Source organism: Engystomops pustulosus, chromosome 10 (assembly GCF_040894005.1).
Source record: "Engystomops pustulosus chromosome 10, aEngPut4.maternal, whole genome shotgun sequence".
NCBI classification, from domain to species: domain Eukaryota; kingdom Metazoa; phylum Chordata; class Amphibia; order Anura; family Leptodactylidae; genus Engystomops; species Engystomops pustulosus.
The window spans coordinates 46023948-46046314 of NC_092420.1; the positions used below are offsets into that span (position 1 = coordinate 46023948).

At 45.5% G+C, this 22367-nt stretch overlaps 1 protein-coding gene across 2 annotated transcripts in view; it reads left to right on the forward strand.

The window, feature by feature from the left end:
• Positions 1 to 22367, forward strand: part of LOC140103895 (flavin-containing monooxygenase 5-like) — a 91635-nt gene that overhangs the window by 15575 nt on the left and 53693 nt on the right. For both annotated transcript variants that reach the window (XM_072127196.1, XM_072127197.1), the window contains one exon: positions 2371 to 2559. In XM_072127196.1, the coding sequence (XP_071983297.1) occupies positions 2371 to 2559 (189 nt within the window). The remainder of the gene's footprint in view (positions 1 to 2370; positions 2560 to 22367) is intronic.

The window sequence follows — 22367 nt, forward strand, 5'->3', positions numbered from 1 at the left end:
AAACCACTGAGATTCAAAACCTTTCTAGAATCAACTTCCCTTAGGACCTACGAAGACCTAAGCAAAAACTTCTATCACAGACACAAAACTACATTAAACCTACACAGAAAGCTAACCCCATTCGAGAAACATATCATCCTCCCCAATCCCACACACAATCTCTAAAATCTACAACCTTATACTCGACAAATGGGCAGATCTACCTTTACAATTTATAAAAATATGGGAAGAAGAATTAAACCATAGTTACATATTACACATCAGAAGAATGGTCCAATGCATTCGAACAAACACATATAACATCCATTTCTGTAAAAACCTAAGAAAAAAATTATAAAATCATATCTAGATGGTACTGGGTCCCACCAAAATTATGTAGGATCTACCCCTCATGTCCAAACGAGTGCTGGAGATGTAGAGGAGCACTTTGTACAATGAAGTACATTTGGTGGAAATGCCCAAAAATCTAACCATTCTTGGTAAATGTTTGTAAATTAACAGACCTCATTTCCTGACGTACATGTATGTCATATTGCACTAAGGGGTTAAAGAAAATTCTTAAAATTCAATCCTCTTGTGATGTTTACACAATAAAGATCATGATTTGTAAAGATCATGTTTTAGCTACTATCACATCCAAGGCTGGTCAGTATAAAATTCCAGAGTGTGGGCGTGGACTCTCTAAACAGACACATTGGGGGTCATTTACTAAGGGCCCGATTCGCATTTTCCCGACGTGTTCCCCGAATATTTCCGATTTGCACCGATTTTCCCTGTATTGCCCCGGGTTTTGGTGCAATTAAAAAAAAAAAAAGTGTTGCTCGGCATGCGCTTACCTTCACTCAGCCCGGCTCGGTGTACACCAGTGCGTTCTGATGCTCTTCAGCGCAGCAGCGACATCTGGTGGACTTCGGAGGAACTGCCTTAGTGAATCACCAGAAGACCCGAATCCACCGCAGAGAACGCACCGCTAGATCGCGAATGGGCTGGGTAAGTAAATCTGCCCCATTATAATCCCTCTAGTGCTGTGGGAAATGTGGTTAGATTATCAGGGTACAAGGTACATATATGCACTTTCATTTAATTTCCAAACATTCTATTAGTATCTGTCACATAGAAAGAGAGATGACACAGAGCAGAGATGAGATCCATAAAAAGTATATGACATTATCAGCATTGCTACATTTTAGCTACACATACATACTGTCAGATCTGATGTGCCTCCCCTTCCCCCACCCCTGCTGGCTGTAGCTTGTAGCTTTACTCTCCTCGCACCAACAGGAAGTCTCTGTGTGAGCTCTTCCTGGAATGCAAGAGTGGGGGCTGGAGGCAGAGAGCAGCTCAGTGCAGCGTTAAACAGAAGAAAAATATGGCTTCCCTGACCCTAAGTCAGAAGATTCACGTTCGGAACCAGGGGCAACCAAAACTGTGTACACCATAATTGATAGAGACAGGTTGGAATTATATCTGTGAAATGCTGTATTTTTGTTAATAACAGCGAATAAGAGAATGTGTTATTTTGTTATCCTGAGTACATTTAAGAATCTTGTCTTCGAGGGAATACCCCTTTAATCCCTTAACGACTTGTGACATATCTTTACGTCACACGTTGGCTCCCACTTTACAGAGAGGGCTCACGGGCTGCATATTGCAGCAAACATCGGTAACACCAGCGATCAGTGCTGCCAGAGGGATTTAAATCCCAGTGATACATGACCCCGCCAAAGACCCGAGCTTGTCCGATTTTAAACCATGTATTAAAATGTGCAATTCGCACATCAATAGAATAGAAGATGTGTAAGATCCCCATATACTGCCATACCATACCAATTAGACAACCTAGGGTTAAAGTACCCTAAGGGGTCTGAAAAATAGTAAAGAAATTTTCTTGTACAGGAGGGTTTAATTTTTGCTGATGCAAAGAATGAAAGAGACAAGTCATTTGGGGCGCACAGTGAAAGCCGTAAAATCCAAGCCCACCAATTTCACTGCATTGGAATTTTTTTCCCGATTTCCCAGTACATGGCATGGAATATTAAATACCATCACTATGAAGTACAATTTGCTATGCAGAAAACAAGCCCTAACACAGCTCTTTACAAAAAAAAAAAGTTATAGATTTTTTAAAGGTGGGAAGTGAAAAATGGAAATGAAAAAAAAAAACGTTTACCTTGGTATTTTTTTAAAAGAAAGGTTTGCCTTTATGAGACTACCAATTCATTTATATGAAGAGATATGTTTCATTTATTAAATTTTCTATTTATACATAGACACAGTATAAAGAACAATGACAAGACTTTGCTATCCTATGTACGTTACCATTTTATTTGACTATACATTGTAAAGATGTTGTAATTTTCTTTCTAATAGGATCAATCTGAAGATGAAAGAGCAAGCATATATAAATCTGTAATTATTAATACATCTAAGGAGATGATGTGCTTTAGTGATTATCCAATTCCTGAACATTTCCCGAACTACATGCACAACTCTAAAATTATGGAATACTTCCGAATGTATGCCAAAAACTTCAACCTTCTAAGTCATGTAAGATTTAAGGTATGTTCACATTTATGTGTACCACTGGGTTCATAATTTCTGCCAAAGTTGGTGGCATCATCACGTTTAGGAGCATGGAGACTGTGTAGTGCTCTTTGAGCATCTAGGGTTAACAGTTTCTCTGCTGTGAAGATAATGACATTTATCAAAAACTGGGCAAAAGGCACTACAGTTTGCATGGTGCCTCAGATTCATGAATTGTGGTGCACGTTCTTCATGAATCTGGAGTCCCCTGCACTGCTCTGACAGAGTACACCAACTTTTAATTCCAATAATTTTTATTGAAGAATCTTTAAATTTGAACACGTACGAAGGCAATATAAGATAAAATCAAAACAAGACAGGTATGGCGATGTTGACATTTCACATATTACAGTCAGAAGGGTATATATAACCATCCTAATGTTACTGTCTGTTTAACTTCAAGTATGACATTGCTGTATTAGGGATATAACATACAAACAAGACAAAGCGTTGTTGATTTACATAAGTTAAAAGGGAGAAATGTTTCTAGAACTGTCTTGTTGGGTATAATTCGGAATTAATTTCAGTTTACATCCTCGAGTATCACCCAAGTACAACAGAGGTAACTAAATGAACTAAATAAACTTGGTTGGAAAAGGCATCCATTCTTAAGACACTACCTTTGTATATGATCAGGATTCTTTGGCCGGGGATGTAGGGGGGGGGGTGTTGCAGGGAGGGGCAACCTTTGGGTATCGTGAAGGGATTCAGTAGGGGGGGGAGGAGGGGGGTGCTGCTCAGGCATCCTCACTTCAGGGTGGGCGGGAGCGGTTTGGATGCAATTCTAGCCATTTGCACCAGTCTCTCTCAAAAGTTTTAAGGGTATGACTCTTTTTCGCCCACATTTGTTCAAATATGCAGGTTTGGTGCATTAGCGATACTACCTCCTCCATCTGAGGAATGGTCACGGATTTCCAATATCTGGTAAGGACCAGTTTGGCTGATATAAACAAAAAGGCTGTAATGGGCCTATGTTTTGTGGGGATTTGATCTAGGTCTAGGAAAAGAAGGGCTTGAGCTGGGGAAGGAGTCGTTGGAATATTTATAATGGTATTCAGTAGGGAAAAGACTCTCTTCCAGTATCCCGTTATGAGAGGGCATTGCCACAGAATATGATATAGGGATCCTCTACCTCCACATTTTTTCCAGCATGAATGCGATGTACCCGGAAACATTACACTCAGTCTCTCAGGGGTAAGATACCACCTCAAGGTTGTTTTCATGGCTGCTTCGTAAAAGGTCATGCATTTAAAAGTCGAGTTTATGAGCCGGAATGCTCTTTTCCACTCTAGTGGAGTAAAAGTAGCCCCTATTTCCTTTTCCCAGGTTAGTAAAGGAGTCGATTTATTAAAGGCTCTATAAATGGTTCGAAGTTCCGATTGGGGAGTTTCTGGGTAGGCCCATAATTCAAGTATGCGTCTATTGGCTTCTACTCTGTATATTCTGTGTTGCTGTAGTGCATGCCTGATTCTGAGGTATTTGTAATGATCTTTGTGGGATATGTTATATTTTTGGACAATTTCGGAAAAGGGTATCAAGGAGTCCCCCTGTAAGAGATCACCCACAGAGACAACGGCCTTCTCTGTCCAAGATGACAAGTTTAGGTCATGTGTAAGATTTTCTAGAGCAACCAGAGGGTATACTTTTTCTAAGGATAAGGACTCCTTTTTGCATCCTTGATGGAACTTCTTCCATATGGCTATAGAAGTTGAGATCATGGTAGAAGCTGGGGGAGGGGCAGGCTTTGGGTTCAAGGCATCTAATAAGAGGGTTCGAAGATTTCTCTTTGGGGTCAGGTGACTCTCAATGTGAGTCCAATGTTTGGTGTATTTCCCCAACCACCATTCTCTTAATTGTTTGATTTGCGTGGCGACATAGTAGTCATACAAGTAGGGGACACCCAGTCCTCCTAGGAGACGGGGTGAGTACATAATAGATCTTGCTATTCTGGGTCTGTTCTTTCCCCAAATGTATTTCATTACTAAGGCTCAAGCCTCTCTAAAAAAGGACAGAGGAGCGTAGATAGGAAGGATACGAAAAAGATATAGGAGTTTGGGAAGGGTCATCATTTGAAATGTGGCGATGCGACCTACCCATGAGGAGTCTGATTCTGAAAATTTTTGTAGTTCATCTTCCATTGCCTTTAAGGAGCTGGGGAAATTTGTTTTATACAGGTTGGATACTTTAGAAGTAATGTTGATCCCTAGATATTTTACCTGGTGGGTTTGCCAGTCTAATTGAAATTTTCCTTTTAGTGTATGTATGGAAGTTGGAGGGATGTTGATGGGCATGATTTGGGATTTTTGTATATTTAGCTTGTAATATGAGATTGCGCCGTATTTTGAGATTTGTGTTAAGGCATTATCTAGGGAGGTGGAAGGATTGGATAGGGTTAGGACAATATCATCTGCATAGAGGTCTCATATTTTGGCTAAGGGGTCTCCTGGTTTTGAGAGGAAGGGTATTCTGGATCTGGCTTCAGTTTGTTTGACTTTACTGGCTAATAGTTTCCCTGCTTTGTTGTTTTGGGAGTAATAGAGGGCTTTTGTTTTCTGGAGGTTTGTTTCATATATGTATAAAAGGCAGTTTCTTAGTTCTTGTCTTTTTTCAACTAATTGGGCTGAGATGGTGGCTGTGGGTTGGGGTTTGTTAGTGGCTTCTAAATTCTTTATTTGTGAGAGAAGCGTATCTATTTTCTTTTCCCTTTACCTTCTTAATCTACTGCCTAGTTGCATGAAGAGACCTCTGATGAAAACTTTATGTCCGTTCCACATTAGGAAGGGGTCATTCTCTACTTTCTTTGTAAGGTGAAAATATTCCTGTAATACGTTAGTAAATTTCTCTACTGTGGTTGGGTTCGTAAGGACATAATCATTACATCTCCAAATGCGACAGTCAGTATGGTTGTGGGATTCATCAATTACTAGTGAGACAGCGGCATGGTCTGACCATTTTATGATGTCTATCTCGCAATTTTTGGTCAGGTAGATAAGTGATCTAGATGTCAAGAATAGATCTATGCGGGAATACGAATTATGTTTGCTGGAAAAGAATGAATAGTCTCTTTCTGTGTCGTGTAGAAATCTCCAGATGTCAAATAGGTCATGTTCAAATAATGTTTTGTTAAGGGACTGGGTTGGTGCTCTATTAGGAGCGGAAGAGTCCATTGCCGGATCTGGTACCGAATTGAAGTCTCCACACCATATGACATGGCCGCCTTGGGATGTGTCTGCTATGCGGAGGAGTTTGTGGAAGAATCTTAAAGGACGTTTGTTAGGTGCTTATACCCCTATTAGTGTATATTCAACATCATTTATCAAGCATCTTAACACAATATATCTGCCCATTGTGTCTGTTTTGAATGAGATTAGGGAGAAGGCCACACAGAGTCTCTAATAGCTATTAGTACTCCACGTTGTTTTTTGTTGTGGTGGCTATACAATATGTGTGGAAATAGCGGATGTTTAATTCTCTGGGCATCTTTCTCAAGAAGATGGGTTTCCTGGGCACAAAATACATCGCATTTTAGAGAAATTGCCTCTTTCCACATAAATGCTCTTTTACAGGGATTGTTAAGTCCCTTCACGTTCAAAGTGACAAATTTAAGCACCATAGGTATAGTGTAATTGTGTAGCTATGTTGCTATGGCGAATTTTATGAAAGCTAACTGTATGGTGTGGCTCAATGGTCCTCTCCCCACTCTCCACCCCTTTCCGTCCAGCCATGAGATGGTTGGTGGAATTTAGTAAGAAGGATGCCTTATAACATAACACAAACATAGAAATAGCAAAGAAAAACAACATTATCACAATTAGTGAACCAACACCCCTTCACGGGGGAAACAGGAGAGCTAATATAGCTGACCGCTTGTGGGGGGGAAAAGAAAAAGGATATAGCCGCAGCTGGGAGAAACACAAATGTTCCGCAAAACCCAGCTTCTTGTGGTTCAGTGCTTGGTGGCACGCTTGGAAGTTACTGTTTTCCAGTCTTGCGGCGGGATGTTTGAGCGGAGGCCTGGATTATCTGGATGGTGGAGGGCGATATTCCAATCTTTTAGGAGGCGCTGACCTTCTTCCATTGAGTTGAGAGTGTGGGTGAGACCCTCCCTTTGAATGATAATTTTCACAGGAAATCCCCATCTATATGGGATTTTGTGGTCCCTCAGTGCAAGCATAATTGGTAGGAGTTCTCTTCTTTGGCGAAGTGTAGCCGCGGACAGGTCGGTAAACACTTTAAGTTGTTGATACGGAGACGGTAGAGTCCCTGTTTTCCTGATGGCTGCCATAATTTTCTCTTTGACCTGAAAGAAATGAATCCGGGCCAGAGTGTCTCTGGGGGTTGTGTCAGGAAGATGCAGTGGGCGCGGGACTCTATGCGCTCTATCGATGACCAAGTCTGACGCTGAGCACTCCGGGAGAAGAATTTTCATTAACCATTGAATGTAGTTAGGTAGGTCTTGTGCTTGGACGTCTTCCGGAATGCCCCTGAATTTTAAGTTATTGCGCCTGGAGCGGTCCTCCAGGTCTGTGATCTTAGCTTTCAGGGCTTCAAACTCTTCTGTTAACTCATTGTGAGCATCAGCTAGTTGATTAAAGGTAGTGGCAAAGTCACTCATTTTATCTTCCACATGGGAGACCCTGGTATCTATTTCTTTGATTTCCACCCGTATGGGTGTTATTAAGCTAGTAAGATTGAGCTGCATTGTGGCGCCCAGTGTTAAGAGCATTTCTCTTAGGAGGTTCCCCAATGCTGGCTCGTCAGATGTGTGAAAGCCCGAGAAGGCCTCAGATATTTGGGTTGTGCCTGGGGGTTGCAGGGGGGCCTCGCTCTGTCTCCGTGTGGTGAATTTTCTGGCGCTGCTTTGCCAGACTCCTGGTCTCCGGGGATGGCGGTTTGCCATTGCTTCTCTTCTCCGTGGAACCTTTTGTGCACGTGTGCTGAGAGGGACTCCCCGAGGAAGGTCGGACCGGAGTGGAGTTGTTGCTTGCGCCACTACTACCTTGTGAGGCCGGTGAGTGTACTGCCGGAGTGCGGCGAGGCCGCGTGTGTTGGAGTGTCGGCGCCATCTTTGCCGCGCTCCTTGTCAAAGTAAAATTCAAGTTTACCCTGCTTTTGCAGCTTTCTTTTTGCCCGGTATCTCGTCATGGGCGGCTGGGACATCAGTTAGCACCCAAAGGAGAGCTTTGGAAGCGTGCTCGGTTGCTTTCTGTAGTCGCTTTATGCTGGGATTAGCGGAGCTCAGAGCTCAGGCGTCTATTCATCTCGGCAGCTAAGCCACGCCCCCGAGTACACCAACTTTTGTTGCACCTTTAACATAGGGCGAGCTACACAATTCTGTCATACACTCCATGATAAATGTGGCGCATGGTTGGACTGTGCACAAGAATTCCCCTTTCAGTCCACAATTTTGTGTTGCGTTGGGTTTAGTGCAGTGCGACAAAAACGTGTTGTGGACACTTTAGAAATACATGTGCAAGCAGTTTGCACTAGAAAGAATGTACAAATTCTGACACAAAAACTGGATAGGGCTTCTGAGAAGTGAAGAGTCTCTGAGACATGGGCACACAGTGGGGCTTAAAAGGGAGCGTCTATTGGTGGATTTTGCTGGAACAGATTTCAGGTGTATGCCCCATCTGATGAATCCCTGATATTCCTCCAAAGAGTGGATTCATTTAAAAAAAATTTAAAAGACCCCTAAAAGACTGCAGTAACACTATATTTGGGAGCGCAATACCCCATTTTTTAAAGGGCATCTAAAGGTTGGGGAAATCTGCGGTGGCCCAAAAAGAAGCTCACCATGATGTTCCCTAAAATCATGGTGGCTTAAGGAGTTAATCCTGCCACCTTCTGGTATAACTGTAGTATATAATGTAGATTCTTTATTATCTATAAGGGTTTTCATAGTTTGCATTTTAATTTGGCATAATTTACTCATAGAAATAACATTTTAACTAATTTGTTTTTAAATAATTAGTGTAATGCAGTTAGATGACACATACAGGGACAATGGAACCTGAAAATACTGTAAACCCCTTTATTCTGACTCAATAACCTGGCTGTAAGCAGGTGTTTATAGATAGTCTTATATCTTGTTTTAACCAGTACTTACACCGAAATCACTCGTCAGATAGTGTCAACTCCATCGAAAGAAGCATGTGGGAAGATTCCAGCTTTATTTAGTGCAGAAATCTTGAAGAAATGCTGGTTACAACGGTGTGAAAAGGATATAATTTGCCAGGGTAGCAGAGACATTCAGATATACACTTTTCCTGACAAAGATGGCTGCATACATGAGGGAGAGGGGAGGAGTTACAATACTGAAGCTAGAGGACAGGAAGACAGGAGGGTCAAAAGGCAAAGCAGTATAACACATATACATGTCAATGAATAGAAACAAGTCCTGGGACATGACACTCCCCGTCTGAAATCTTAAGACTTCATAATATACCAACATTGAAAGAATGTCGCATGAGTCCAAAGGTTGTTCTTAAAACCTTTAAACAAGAGAAAAAACAACATGCAAACAATAACAATAAGTCCAAATCTTGAGGCTGAAGATTTGAAATCCTGATGCGAAACTGTGAAGAAGTTCAAGTAAACCCATCTTCGGATTGGGGAAGACGCAATCAGCAAAACTTCCACCAACCCACACTGTAATCTACAGGTGATATCATAGTCTATATCGGTATGCTCCCCGCCATAAGCTGAGTGGGTATCCAAGTCACTCATGTGGCTTCTTCTTTTGGTAGCAGAAGCACTAGCTCATGATGGTGTCTGATCAGCAATGTAGCAATGTAATGTCCACCTGGTATGATAATAGGATTTTGTTCCTTGTTGCACAGGTCAGATCTCTCTATCCGGCCGCCCACTCTCAGTAACTGGTGGTGATCGAGCATCGGATTGAGTTTGTAGAGTGCACTACTCTTGGACAAACTGATGTTTTTTGAGATAAAGTTTATCTCCTGACGATACACTTCTTGTTGAACACAACAGATGATGACTTGTTCAGCATGTTCAAGGTCTGAAGCAGTAGGGTGTTCCACCCATGACACCGTGATGGTGTGTCCTTAGCAAAGCAGCGAGAGATGTGAACCAATCTGGCAATAGCTCGCACAATGGATGACCAAGATGAGAAACGCTCAAAGCGATGTGACTTCAGCTTGACCTTTGAAGTTACAGAGGTGTACAACGTGGAGGCTGTGGGCCTGATTTCCTTATCAGACTCAGGATCAATTAGCTCAAAGACATCATTGGATGGAGTCAGACAAGTTTCCTCACACAGAAACTTTGGAGGAGATAACCACATGTGATCTAAAAGACGTGCAATTGGTGCAGGTCTTGTTCCTCGATCAGCAGGGTTAAGTTCCGTGGAGATATACTGCCACTGTTCAGGCATAGAAAAGCTCCTGATCCGTTCTACTCGGTTGCTGACATACATGTAAAACTGTTTAGTCTGGTTATGTATATAACTGAGCACAACTTTGCTGTCAGTGTAAAATGTAAACGAATCAATTGAAATGTCTATTTAGTCTCGTATTACTTCAGCAATTTCAACTGCTAGCACGGCTGCGCAAAGCTCAAGTCTCGGTACAGAGTGTGCGGGTTTTGGAGTAAGTTTTGCCTTACCTAAGGCAAATCCGCAATGTGTCTCATTGCTGGCTCCTGTGATCTTCAGATAGGCTACTGCAGCTATGGCTTCCACTGATGCATCAGAGAAAATGTGGACTTCCCTTCTGATGGCTGTTGAAAGGGAGCTGGTTGAATAACAACGTGGAACTTGGAGTTGCTCTAACACTTCTAGAGACCTTTTCCATTTTTCCCACCTTAGTTGTTTCTCAATAGGTAGCGGAGAGTCCCAGTCCGTATTTTCAGTGGTAAGTTGTCTTAGCAGTATCTTGCCTTGGATGGTGATGGGCGCAAGGAACCCAAGAGGATCATAAATACTGTTCACAACAGATAAAACTCCTCGCTTGGTGAAGGGTTTATCACAAGCAGACACTTGGAAAGTAAAAGTATCTCGTTCAATGTTCCAGAGCAACCCTAGGCTGCGCACAGGAGGAGCGTCAGAACCAAGATCAAGACTCTTCAAGTTGATGGCATGATCTTCTGAGGGAAAGGCTTTCATTACCTCATGGTTAGTGGAGATGATCTTGTGAAATCTGAGATTCGCTGCAGACAGCATCTCTTGTGTTCTGGTAAGAAGATCAACTGCCTCTTCACTTGTGGGTAAAGACTTAAGTCCATCATCAACATAGAAATTCCTCTCAACAAACTGACGAGCATCAGAACCATACTCCTCCTCACCTTGTTGGGCTGTCCTTCTGAGTTCATAGATTGCTACAGCAGGAGATGGGCTGTTGCCGAAGACATGCACCTTCATTCGATAATCTATGACTTCCTTGTTGACGTCGTTGTCCTTGTGCCAAAGAAACCGAAGATAGTTTCTATTGTCTTCTTTAACAATAAAGCAATGGAACATCTGTTGAATGTCGGCCATTATTGCAACAGGTTCTTGTCTGAAGCGCATTAGGACCCCTAGAAGACTGTTGTTGAGGTTGGGACCAGTGTGGAGCATATTGTTGAGAGACACTCCTTCAAACTGTGCGCTAGAATCAAACACCACTCTGATTTGGTCTGGTTTCCGAGGGTGATACACACCAAATGATGGCAGGTACCAACATTCTTCTCCTTCCTTTAGTGGCGGTGCAGGTTCTGCATGGTCTCTATCAAACACCTTCTGCATAAAGTCTACAAAGTGTTTTTCCATCCCTGGCTTTCTCTTTAAGGTACGCTTTAAAGAAGAAAATCTTGAGGCTGCTTGCTGCAGATTGTTTGGTAGTTTTGTTCTTGGAGTACGGAAAGGTAAAGGTGCTACCCAGCTGTTGGAATCATTTTGAGTAAATTCCTTATCCATTACTTTGAGAAATTCTTTATCTTCTCTAGCAGGTGCCAACTTGTTGTCATCACTTGTGGTGTTGAACACTGTAGATCCAAGGCTATCTGGCCCCTGATGAACCCACGTTATAGTGGAAGAAACGCATTGGGCATTATGTGGCAACAGTGTCCTAGTGGAGGGTGTACATGTTAGGAAGAGCTGTGGACTGTCCTTGTAAGGACGGGAGCAATTTGGGGACAAGTAGGGATAGGATCCAACATTAGGACACTTGTAGCAAGTTGTCTCATTGCCTTTCTGGATTATAACAGCTGTCTCTACCCATGCCTGCAGACACGGCAAAGCAAGTCCCTGGGTCTATCTACGCTCCCTATGCATCGCTGACATGGTGAGATCGTTCTTTTCTTATACTATCTTACACACCCTCACCTGTGATTTGTACACTGTTGCTTTGTAAATATCTTAAGTGGCAAACCCATTATTGTGGCAGCTACCGTGTATTTGATGTGGATATTTGTCTAATATACATTTTAATGACTACTTAGTAAAAGTTGTTTTTTCACCGTGCGTAAGTCTTTGGTAATATATTTCCGGTGAGGTACTGGGATGTTGCTTGGGAGTCTGCAAAACCCTCCCCTTGTGACTGTATTGTAGCCCTGTTGCATATTGGCCTTCAGTTTCGGGAGATTTGTTTGTATTGGCCATTGCTCCTATTAAACCAGGCTCTGCAGCTGGGGTTCCAGTCGTTATCTTTCAAGTTTGCTAACACCCTCTCGCCATAGTGTGAGGCCGGCATATATGGAGAAAACACAATCTGCAGGTCAGGGAATTTCTCCTGTAGTTCTGTAATTGTAAGAATTTGTTTGTTAGTATCATGTAGCAGCTGCGCCACTGTGCAAATTCCAGCCCTAAACCATGTATAGAAATCGCAGTGTGGGTGACCATGTTGTAAGTTAGGGTTGCGCATTCTCAGCTACAGAGAATACAAGGGATCAAGGTTGAAATGTCTTCTCACCCTTGACCACGGGTGCCAAGTGGACATTAGTAAGGGGTTAGATCTCGCCTGTTTGGTCAGGCAGTCATGATCTATGAAGATGTCTGTGTAGATGGAGGCGCTGTGCATCCAGTCTCTCATCACCCTCATAGTAGCCGCTAGATCGCATGCCCTAATATTAGGGAAGTTGGAGGCCTCCATTAAGCTTGGGTTGTTGGAGTATTTGAAATGCTATCCTTGGGCAACGTCCTCCCCAGATGAATTTCCGGTAGAGGTAATTCATTTTATTTAAGTCTTTGGCTGTTTGCAGAGACTGTAGGAGATATAACCACTTAGGGAACTTCACCATCTTAAGTAGATTGGCTCTACCTATGAAAGAGGCAGTGATGTTGCCATTTGGAGATGGTCTGGTCCAGGTTTTGTATGTAGGGGGTTATGTTCGAGTTGTAGAGCTTGGTGGGTTATGTAGTAATATGTACGCCTAGATGAGGAAAGTGTTTTGTCATTTAAAGGGGAAGTTCCTAGTCCAGATGGGCCTAGCCGGGCCTCTCAATAATAGGGCCTCTGTTTTGTCCAAATTTAAAAAGTAGCCTGACAGTCAGCCTATCCTAGATATGTCATCCGTTAACGGTTGTAAACATGTCTCAGGGTCAGACACTTCCAGTAATAGATCATCTGCAAAAGCAGAGACTTGGATCTCTCTGGTTCCCAGTTGTATTCCCTGAAAACTGGAGGTAGTGTGTAAATGATAGAACTGGGGGTCAAGAGAGATATTGAAGAGAAGAGGGGATATTGGACAGCCCTGTCTGGTTCCTCTAAATATATCAATATGTGGATTGTTCCTTTTATTAACAGTGATCATAGTGTGGGATCCTGTGTATTACAAGTCGATAAAATTTTGGAATTATCTACCAACAGCATTGAGACCTGGCCGTTTTCTATTCCCGCTATTGTGGCTGCAACAACGCTTCGAATGTTTTATGACGCGTTGCAACCCTTTGTAGATCCTGCCTAGGTCGAGTGTAATATATGAGGTAGAATAGATTGCAGGCGAGAGGCTAGAATGGATGTCATGAGTTTATAAATCATTATTGAGCAAAGTTATAGGGCAGTAGGATTTAAGAGAGTCAGGGTTTTTATTGGGTTTCAATAGGAGTATAGTCCTGGCCTCTCTGAATCTGTCTGCCATGATGCCATCAAGATATGTCAGGTTAAATAGCTCAGTGAGTAGCGGGATTACTTTGGGGACTAGTACTTTATAATACTCCACTGACAGGCGGTCTGGCCCTGGCGCCTTTCCTTACCGTGATCCTGTGATAGCACCCTTGACCTCCTTCTCAGTAAAGGGGGCCTCCAGTACCTCCCTCTGTTCCTCAGTCACCCCTGGTAAAGGGAGAGAGTCAAGGATCGCCTCAATGCTGGCAGTATCAGTGGGCGCAGCTCGATAAAGATTCTCAAAGTAATTGTGTATCAGAGCGCTATCTCATCGGAGCTTGTAACTAGTTGACCTGGCGATGGGTCTCGTAGGCGAAAGATGGGCTTCGTAGTTCTCCAGGGCTTGGTTAAGGAACCCAGGAATCTGCCCATGCGATACCTCCCCTATAGTATCTGTTTTGTGTTCGTCCAACAATCCAGTGTGCCTGTCCTTGGACATAGGTGTCCAACAGTCTCTTAGCGTCCATGTAGGCCTGTTTAGACTGGGGTTTTGTGAGGGCTGCTCATGTCTGTTGTGCCTGAAGTAAGGAGGTGTGGAGTATTTTCCAATGCAAATTTGCATTTGTGTGCTACATAGGCTATCATATGGCCTCTTATAACTGCCTTTGATGCTGCCCACATTAAAGCCGGGTCATCGCGTTATCCGCCGATGATTCGGGTCTGCCGTGATTCACTAAAATCGCGCGCCCGAGTTTCTGCATCCGTTGCTTCTGCGCCAACATCCGCCGACCCGCCCCCTGATTTCTGTCCCATGCAAGACGGCGCCAATGTGCCAAAATCCGATCACGTTCAACAAAATCCTGGGTAAATTTCCTCGTAGCTGCGCGCCCTCGTCCGTCATGATGACGTTCAGCGCATGCGCAGAATGCCGGCTGAGCTGTCCCAGCTCCGAGGCCGGAGCTACTGCGCATGCGCAGTAGCCGGCTTGTCGGACGAGGGCGCTCAGCTACGAGGAGCTGCGCGCCACACACAACAGGGTAAAAGGAGTAAATGTGGCTACTGGGGCGTGGAGTAGCCGCGCTGTGTAGCCTCGTGCCGGCTACTCCACGCCCCAGTAGCCGCATAATGAAATTTACATATTAGGTTAATAAAGTGTACCTAAAGTTAGCGGGGACGTGAGGATTAGCTCTAAAAAGAGCTATCCTCACGTCCCTTACATCCACCTACCACCCGATCTACCTTTATAGGTAGATTCGTGGTGGTAGGTTCCCTTTAAGGCCTTTTTTAAACAGGATTGCCACTCCTCTATATTTGGAAGTGTATGAAGATGCATAGCAGGCATCCACCCAGTGGGCTTTAAGTGAACCCTGTGCTGAACGCTTCCAATGCTTTTCCTGTAACAGCATAACGTCTGGTCTAAAGCAGTAGAAAGAGGTCCTGAAGAACCTTCTTTCGCTTGATAGGGGTATTTAGTCCTTCTACATTCCAAAAGAGGAACTTAAGGTCAGGGGTAATCGCGTATTTGTTAGTGGTGTCAAATATAAAATCTGTATTACTCATCCATGTCAGGAAACAGGCAATTAGACTGTCAGTGAAGTATCCTAACTAGAGATGAGCCAACATACTCGTCCGAGCTTGATGCTTGTTCGAGCATTAGCATACTCGCAACTGCTCGGTGCTCGGACAAGTATTTCACCCGCTCGAGAAAATGGCTTCTTGCAGCGTTTAGATTTTTGGCGGCCAGAAACAGAGCCAAAAACAAGCCAGGAGACTCTGCAGTACACCCAGCATCACGTGGTACACTTTCATGTCGCTAGCAGTGGTTAGCTGGCCTGATCAGGTGACCTTGGAATAGACTAGCCCCTGACTGCGCTGCTCGGATCATTCTCTGTCTGGATGCCGTTAGGGAGAGAGCAGCTGCTGGTCAGGGATAGCGTTAGGGTGCTAGAAGATTACTGTTACGCTGCATTCACACAATGTATGCCCGCCGTACCGTAGTACGGCGGGCATACATCGGCGCCGCTCACCCACGCCCCATGCCCACGCTCACCCACGCCCCTCTCCATAGGAAGATACAGCGCACGGCGCCGTATCACAGGAAAAGATAGGTGTGCTACACCGTACCGCTCCCGTACAGGGCTGTGAGCCCATAGAAGTGTATGGGGGACATATATCGGCCATATATACGTCCCCCATACATGTGTGTGAATGTAGCCTTAGGCAGGAGTGATTCTCCAAGAACCCAAAAGCCCTTGTTAGGGCTACATTAGCGTTTTTCAAAAGTTAAAGTGACACACTCAGTCACAGCACAAAATCCTTTTGTGTGCAATCATCTTCTGTAGTTGCTGTCTGATTTCTACTGCACGTTTTGTTCTATAAAAAAAAAAAAAAAACACACACAAAAAAAATGAAAATAAAAAAACAAAAAAATAAAAAATAAATAAAAACACAAAAAAAAAATTACAGTTTATTTTTCTGTTTTGTCTATATAATAGACTTTAATTTTGAAAATGTTGAACCCGAGGGTTAGAGGTAGAGGACGAGGGCGTGGGCGTCCAATTACTGCAAGGGTCAGAGGCCATGGTCCTCGACGGGGTGAGACACCACCTGCTGATGAAGGAACAGGGGAACGCCGCAGAGCTACACTCCCTAGTTCATGTCTCAAGTTACTGGGACTCGTGGTAGAGCACTGTTGAGGCCAGAACAGTGCGAACAGGTGATGTCATGGATTGCGGACAATGGCATTTGTCCACCAGTCAGTCTTCCACGCAGTCCACCCATGTTACCCAAGTGAGCACTCCTCCAGCTCCTCAACCTCCTTTCCCCCAGTCTGCCCCCTCCCAGGAAAATTTGCCATTTGAGGCAGCATACTCTGAGGAACTGTTTTCTGGACCCTTCCCAGAGTTACAAACCACATGTCAGGTTGCTGCTGAGCTCTTTCCCGATGCCCAGGTTTTCCACCGGTCGCAGTCTGTGGGTCATGATGACCTTCTTGACGTAGTGGAAGAAAAGTGTAAAGAGGTGTCGGACGATGAGGAGACACAGTTTTCAGACAGTGGTGAAGTTGTTGTCAGGGCAGGAAGTCTGAGGGGGGAGAAGACTGAGGCATCAGAGGATAATGAGGTGACAGACCCAAGCTGGGTTGATAGGCCGGGTGAACGCAGTGCTTGTGAGACTGAGGCGAGTCCTATAAGAGAACAGGTTGGAAGAAGCAGTGGTGGGGCCAGACGGAGAGGCAGGGCCAGAGCTGGTGCACTAGCGCCAAATGTTTCACGTAGTGAAGCTCCCGTGTCGAGAGCTAGGTTTTCAGAAGTCTGGAGGTTCTTTAAAGAAACAGCGGATGACCAACGGACTGTGGTGTGCAACCTGTGCCACACAAGGATCAGCAGGGGTTCCACCACTACTAGCTTAACCACCACCAGTATGCGCAGGCATATGAATGCTAAACACCCCACTCAATGGAACCAATGCCGTTCACCTCCGGCCGGGTCCACCACTGCTCCTTCCCCTGTATCATTTGCTGCCTCTGCTAGTTAACCCCCTGCCCAGAACCCTGGCACAAACACCTCCCGGGCGAAAAACCACACCTTCTCCTCCACGACCCTCCACATTGCCCACCAATGTCTCCATGCGCAGCGTCCAGCTGTCTATACCCCAGACGCAGGAGCGCAAGAGGAAATACAGTTTCACCCACCCACACGCCCAAGCCCTCATCGTCCACATCTCCAAATTATTCGGTCCCCAGCCGCCACTACTTTTCCAGATGTGCCGTCCCAGCCCTCACCAGATGTCAGACAACATCATCCGTGCCCTGACCAACGCCGTCTCTGACAAGGTCCACCTAACCAAGGACATGTGGACGAGTGTTGCCGACGCCGCGGATTGCGGGGCCTACCTCGGTCCAGGTCTCTGAGGCCTACTATGCCTCCTCCTCCTCCCACCCCTCCTCCGAATTACCATCCGTGGGCATGGTGCCATCAGTCGATAGCGACAGCAGGCGGTGCTCAAACTACTGAGCCTGGGCGATAAAAGGCACACTGCCCAAGAGCTATTACAGGGCATCACGGCGCAGACCGATCTGTGGCTTGCAACGCTGAACCTGAAGCCAGGCATGGTTGTGTGTGACAACAGCCGTAACCTGGTGGCGGCTCTGCAACTCAGCAGACTGATACATGTGCCATGCGTGGCCCATGTGTTAAATCTCATTGTTCAGCGGTTCCTCTAGACTTACTCCAATCTGTCCGATTTGCTCACGAAGGTGCTCCGCATCTGTGCGCATTTCAGAAAGTTCAGCAGAGATGCTGGCACTCTCAGGGCAGCGCAGCGCCGCGCCACCTCCAAATGCCCGCTCACCGACTGTTGTACAACGTACAACGTGTAGACTGCCAGATGTCAACTTCCACCAGAACTGGTAGTCAGGTCAGTAGCTTCCTTAAGTCTACAATGAGGAGTGGACGTGGATGTCTGATATTGGTCAGGTGCTGAGTAACTTTGAGGAGTTAACACAGATGGTCAGTGGCGATGCCACCATCATCAGCCTCACCATCCCGCTGCTTGGCCTGTTGAAAATCTCTCTGGTCAGCATGAAGTCGGAAGCTTTACACTCGTCACAAGAGACTGGGGAAGAAGATTCCCTTGTTGATAGCCAGAGCACCCTCCTCTTTCTCACCGCATATCGTAGGTGGTGGAGGAGGATGAAGAGGAAGAGGAGAAGAATGTTGGCGAGACAGAAGAGGGGAGCATTGCTCAGTCCTTAACTTTTCAGCATGTATGGGCAGAAGAAGAGGAGTTGGAGGAGGAGGAGGAACTGGAGAGTCAAACCAGTGAGGGGAGTGAATTCTTGCGCGTTGGGACTCTGGCGCATATGACAGATTTCATGCTAGGTTGCCTATCCCATGACCCTCGCGTTCAAAGAATTTATTCCAGCACTGATTACTGGGTATTAACTCTCCTGGACCCACGGTACAAGCAAAATCTTTCCACTCTCATACCTGTAGAGGAAAGGAGTGTGAGAATGCATGAATACCAGCAGACCCTGGTGCACAAACTGAAACAGTATTTCCCTTCTGACAGCGCTAGCGGCAGAGGGCCTACTTCTGCGGGACAAGTAGCGAGGGAGAGTAGACGAGCAGGCAGCTTGTCCAGCACTGGCAGGGGTACGCTTTACAAGGCCTTTGCCAGTTTTATGTCACCCCAGCAAGACACTGTCACCTGTCCCCAGTCTCGGCAGAGTAGGGCTGATCTTTACAGAAAGATGGTGAGGGAGTATGTCCTAAATCGTCCTAAATGATCACACAGCTCCCTACAACTACTGGGTTTCAAAGATGGACATGTGGCCTGAACTGGCGTTGTACGCCTTGGAGGTTCTTGCCTGCCCTGCCGCTAGCGTGTTGTCAGAGCGGGTTTTCAGTGCAGCTGGTCGCATCATCACCAATAAGCGTACACGCCTGTCGACAGCGCTGACAGGCTGACGCTTATCAAGATGAAAAAGCCTGGATTTCTCATGATTTCCATTCTCCACCAGGTGAAAGCAGCTCAACCTGAATAATGTATGCACTCCTCCTCCTCATTCAACTCCTCTTCGTACATTAAAGCAGAGGAAACTGCCTATTTTTTGCCAGGGCCAACTGGCTCTAGCTATAGTACTCTATGTATTTAATTTTTCTGGAGGGCCACCTACCCGGTCCTCTTATTTGAAAACTGCCACATACAGGCACTATCCAAATTTAATTGTCTCCATAGCAGCCTCCACACATCGTCTTTATAGCTGCCTCCACATGTTGTCTCCATTGCTACCTCCACACGTCATCTCCATAGCTGCCTCCAAAAGTCATCCACATAGCTGCCTCCATACATCGTCCCATTAGCAAACGAGCTGTGTCAGGCAGAATTTTGGGTTGTTTTAACGACTTCCACATCAAACTTGTTAACTTTGTCGCCACCCTGCTGTGTTATCCACAAAATATACCGCCAAACTTTTGTCATTGACAGATATTATTTCAGCGCTACTTGCTCATCTGATTACATTCCCCTCCCCCGCCATAACCAGGCCAATTACTTATAAGAACAGTACTACACTTGATCTTACACAAAAGGTTTTTAGAAGTGCTGTTTGTAGCCCCGCCTGCTTTGAAAATTATAATTTTTTCAAAGTAAACGCTTCTGGCCCCCAGGCCCATTTTGGGTGGGGAGGAGCCGAGAGGCAAACATCATTTGAACTGCAGCAACCTTCAACCCACAACCTATAACCTTTTTACCTCTAAAAGCTATCTTGTCACTCCTCTTTTCTCACCTCCTTACGTTCACCTCGGGTGCCATAACCGTCCCCATTGCCTCCACACGTGGTCTCCATAGCAGCTTCCACATGTCGTCCCCTTAGCAAACGAGCTGTGTCAGGCTCATTTTTCGGGTCTTTCACCAGATACGTTATGGAACTTGGTCCCTTTGTCGCCGCCATGCTGTGTTATCAACTATATATACCGTCAACCTTTTGTTCACATAGGGAATCATTTCAGCGCTTCCTGCTCACCTCCTTTGGTTCCTCTCTGCCGCCATAACCAGGCCAAATACTGATACGTTATCCTCGCCAAAAGGAATTTTTTTAATTGGTTTGAAGCCCGAGTCCATGTGGGGTATGTCGCCATGCCACTCTCTAGCCTGCCGCTGCTGCCGCTTCTTCCGCATGCCGTCCCCTATAGTGTCAGATGCTATCTCGCCTCATTCGGACACTCTGTCATGACCATGCTGTTGCCCTATAATGGTGCGATTAGGCAGCCTCAGAGGCATCCATGCATGCTGCCCCTGCTGTTTCCGGTCCATTTCTGTGGTGTTTCCGTCATTTTCTGAGGTTTCCAGGTGTTTGGCCAAGCTTCCCTGTTCAGAGCCTTGGTCCCCTTGAAAAATGCTCGAGTCTCTCGTTGACTTCAATGGGGTTCGTTATTCGAAACAAGCACTCGAACATCGGAAAAAGTTCGACTCGAGTAACGAGCACTCAAGCATTTTAGTGCTCGCTCATCTCTAATCCTAACTTGTAGAGCCCAATAGGTCCCGGACTGTGGGAGGACTATTCTGGCTCAGGTTAACGGGATGGGGGGCTAGTAGCCCCCCTCCAGGGATCTGCAATAGCAAGAAGAATGATGAGCAAGTGCTACACAAGAATAACAAATAACTAGAAACACAAACAAAAAGAAATGTCAGCATTTTAAAGGAGATATTTTTGCCATATTTCAGCCTATATTGAAATGTTGTTTATCTTCCTCTGGATCTTCGAACAACAAAGTGCGTCCATTGCGTTGGACTTGCAGGCGGGCAGGGTATTGCAGTTTTGCAGTTGGAATCGTGTGCACTGGTCGTATAGGTAGCAGCAGACTTCTACAAATCGCATTCTACACTGTGATACTAGGGCAGAGAAGTCCTGAAATAAGAGGATGCAATGCGCTTTGATTGTGAGCTGTGCCTGGTTTCTGTAGGTTCTGAGGATTTTGGCAATGACTGGCCTAGGACGTCCTACTCCATTATCCCTCATTGGCCCTATATAATGCGCCCATTTGATGGTCATAGGGTTTTGAGGACAGTCCATTTGAAGGGCTCTCGGGAGATCTTCAGTGAGATATTCTGTTATCATGTCCCCAGTGATGGACTGCGGTATTCCCACAAAGTGCAAATTACTTCTATGGTCCCCGTTTTCCAAGTCCTCCATTATAACTCTTTGTTGCACGGATTGTTTCAAAGCAGCAACCGAGGTTTCTGTGGTCACGGCGAAGCTTTAAAAGGCATATTGGACTGTAGAGGCAATAAAAACTTTTCCATGCCCTGGTGCCAGAGGAAGATATAATGAGAGGAGGCAAAGTTAAGGAGTAGGTGAAGCAGAATCACTTCATATTTTGTTAGTCCACTGATGGGAAGAAAAGGCAGTTGCACCAAAAACAGCAGTGGAGGCAGTAAATCACAGGAACAGCAGCTATACAGTTGCTATAGTGTAGTGCGAAGGAGGCAAATTATGGGGTTGTTTTAGCACTCTGCCGATCGTACCTTGAGAGTACCATACTCTGGGATCCGGGCAGCAGTGAAAATAGAGTAACACAACTACAACTTATGATGCAGGGATCCAGGTATCAGTGAAGATAGCAGAGCAATTCTATAACAGTGTATGATGCTGGGATCCGGGTAGCAATGAAGATACCAGAGTAACACAGCTGCAGCGTATGATGCAGGGATCTGGGTATAAGTAAAGATAGCAGAGTAACACAGCTGCAGCGTATGATGCTGGGATCTGGGTAGCAGGGAAAATAGCAGAGTAACACAAGAAAAGCTGGGGGTTTATGGTGTCAGGATAGTCTGGCAGTGGAAGAATGTAAGTGCTCAGGAGGCAGCAGTGGTATTTCTGCAGCGCTATAGCCCTAGCACTCCTCAGAGCCTCACTACCACCAAGCTGAGCCACGTGGCAGCTCCAAGATGGCCGCGCCCAGGGACCGGTGGCTTTCACCTCTAAATCCCCCCAGTAGGTTCTCTTTGGCTCACTCCAGCAGCTCCAGATGCTCCAATAGCCCAGCGGGCGGTGGGGTGAGATGGAGCTCGGCTCCCTGCAGCAGAGCAGAGCCTGCGATGGTCTGCCTGCCACCTCCAAGATGGCCGACGGCCGTACATGTTGTGGGAGCTTCTATAAGCAGGACCCGGGCTAAATGTATAGCAGCAACTCCGGTACCAACGGTTCCCCGGCGGGTGGAAGGGGGCCAGCACTGC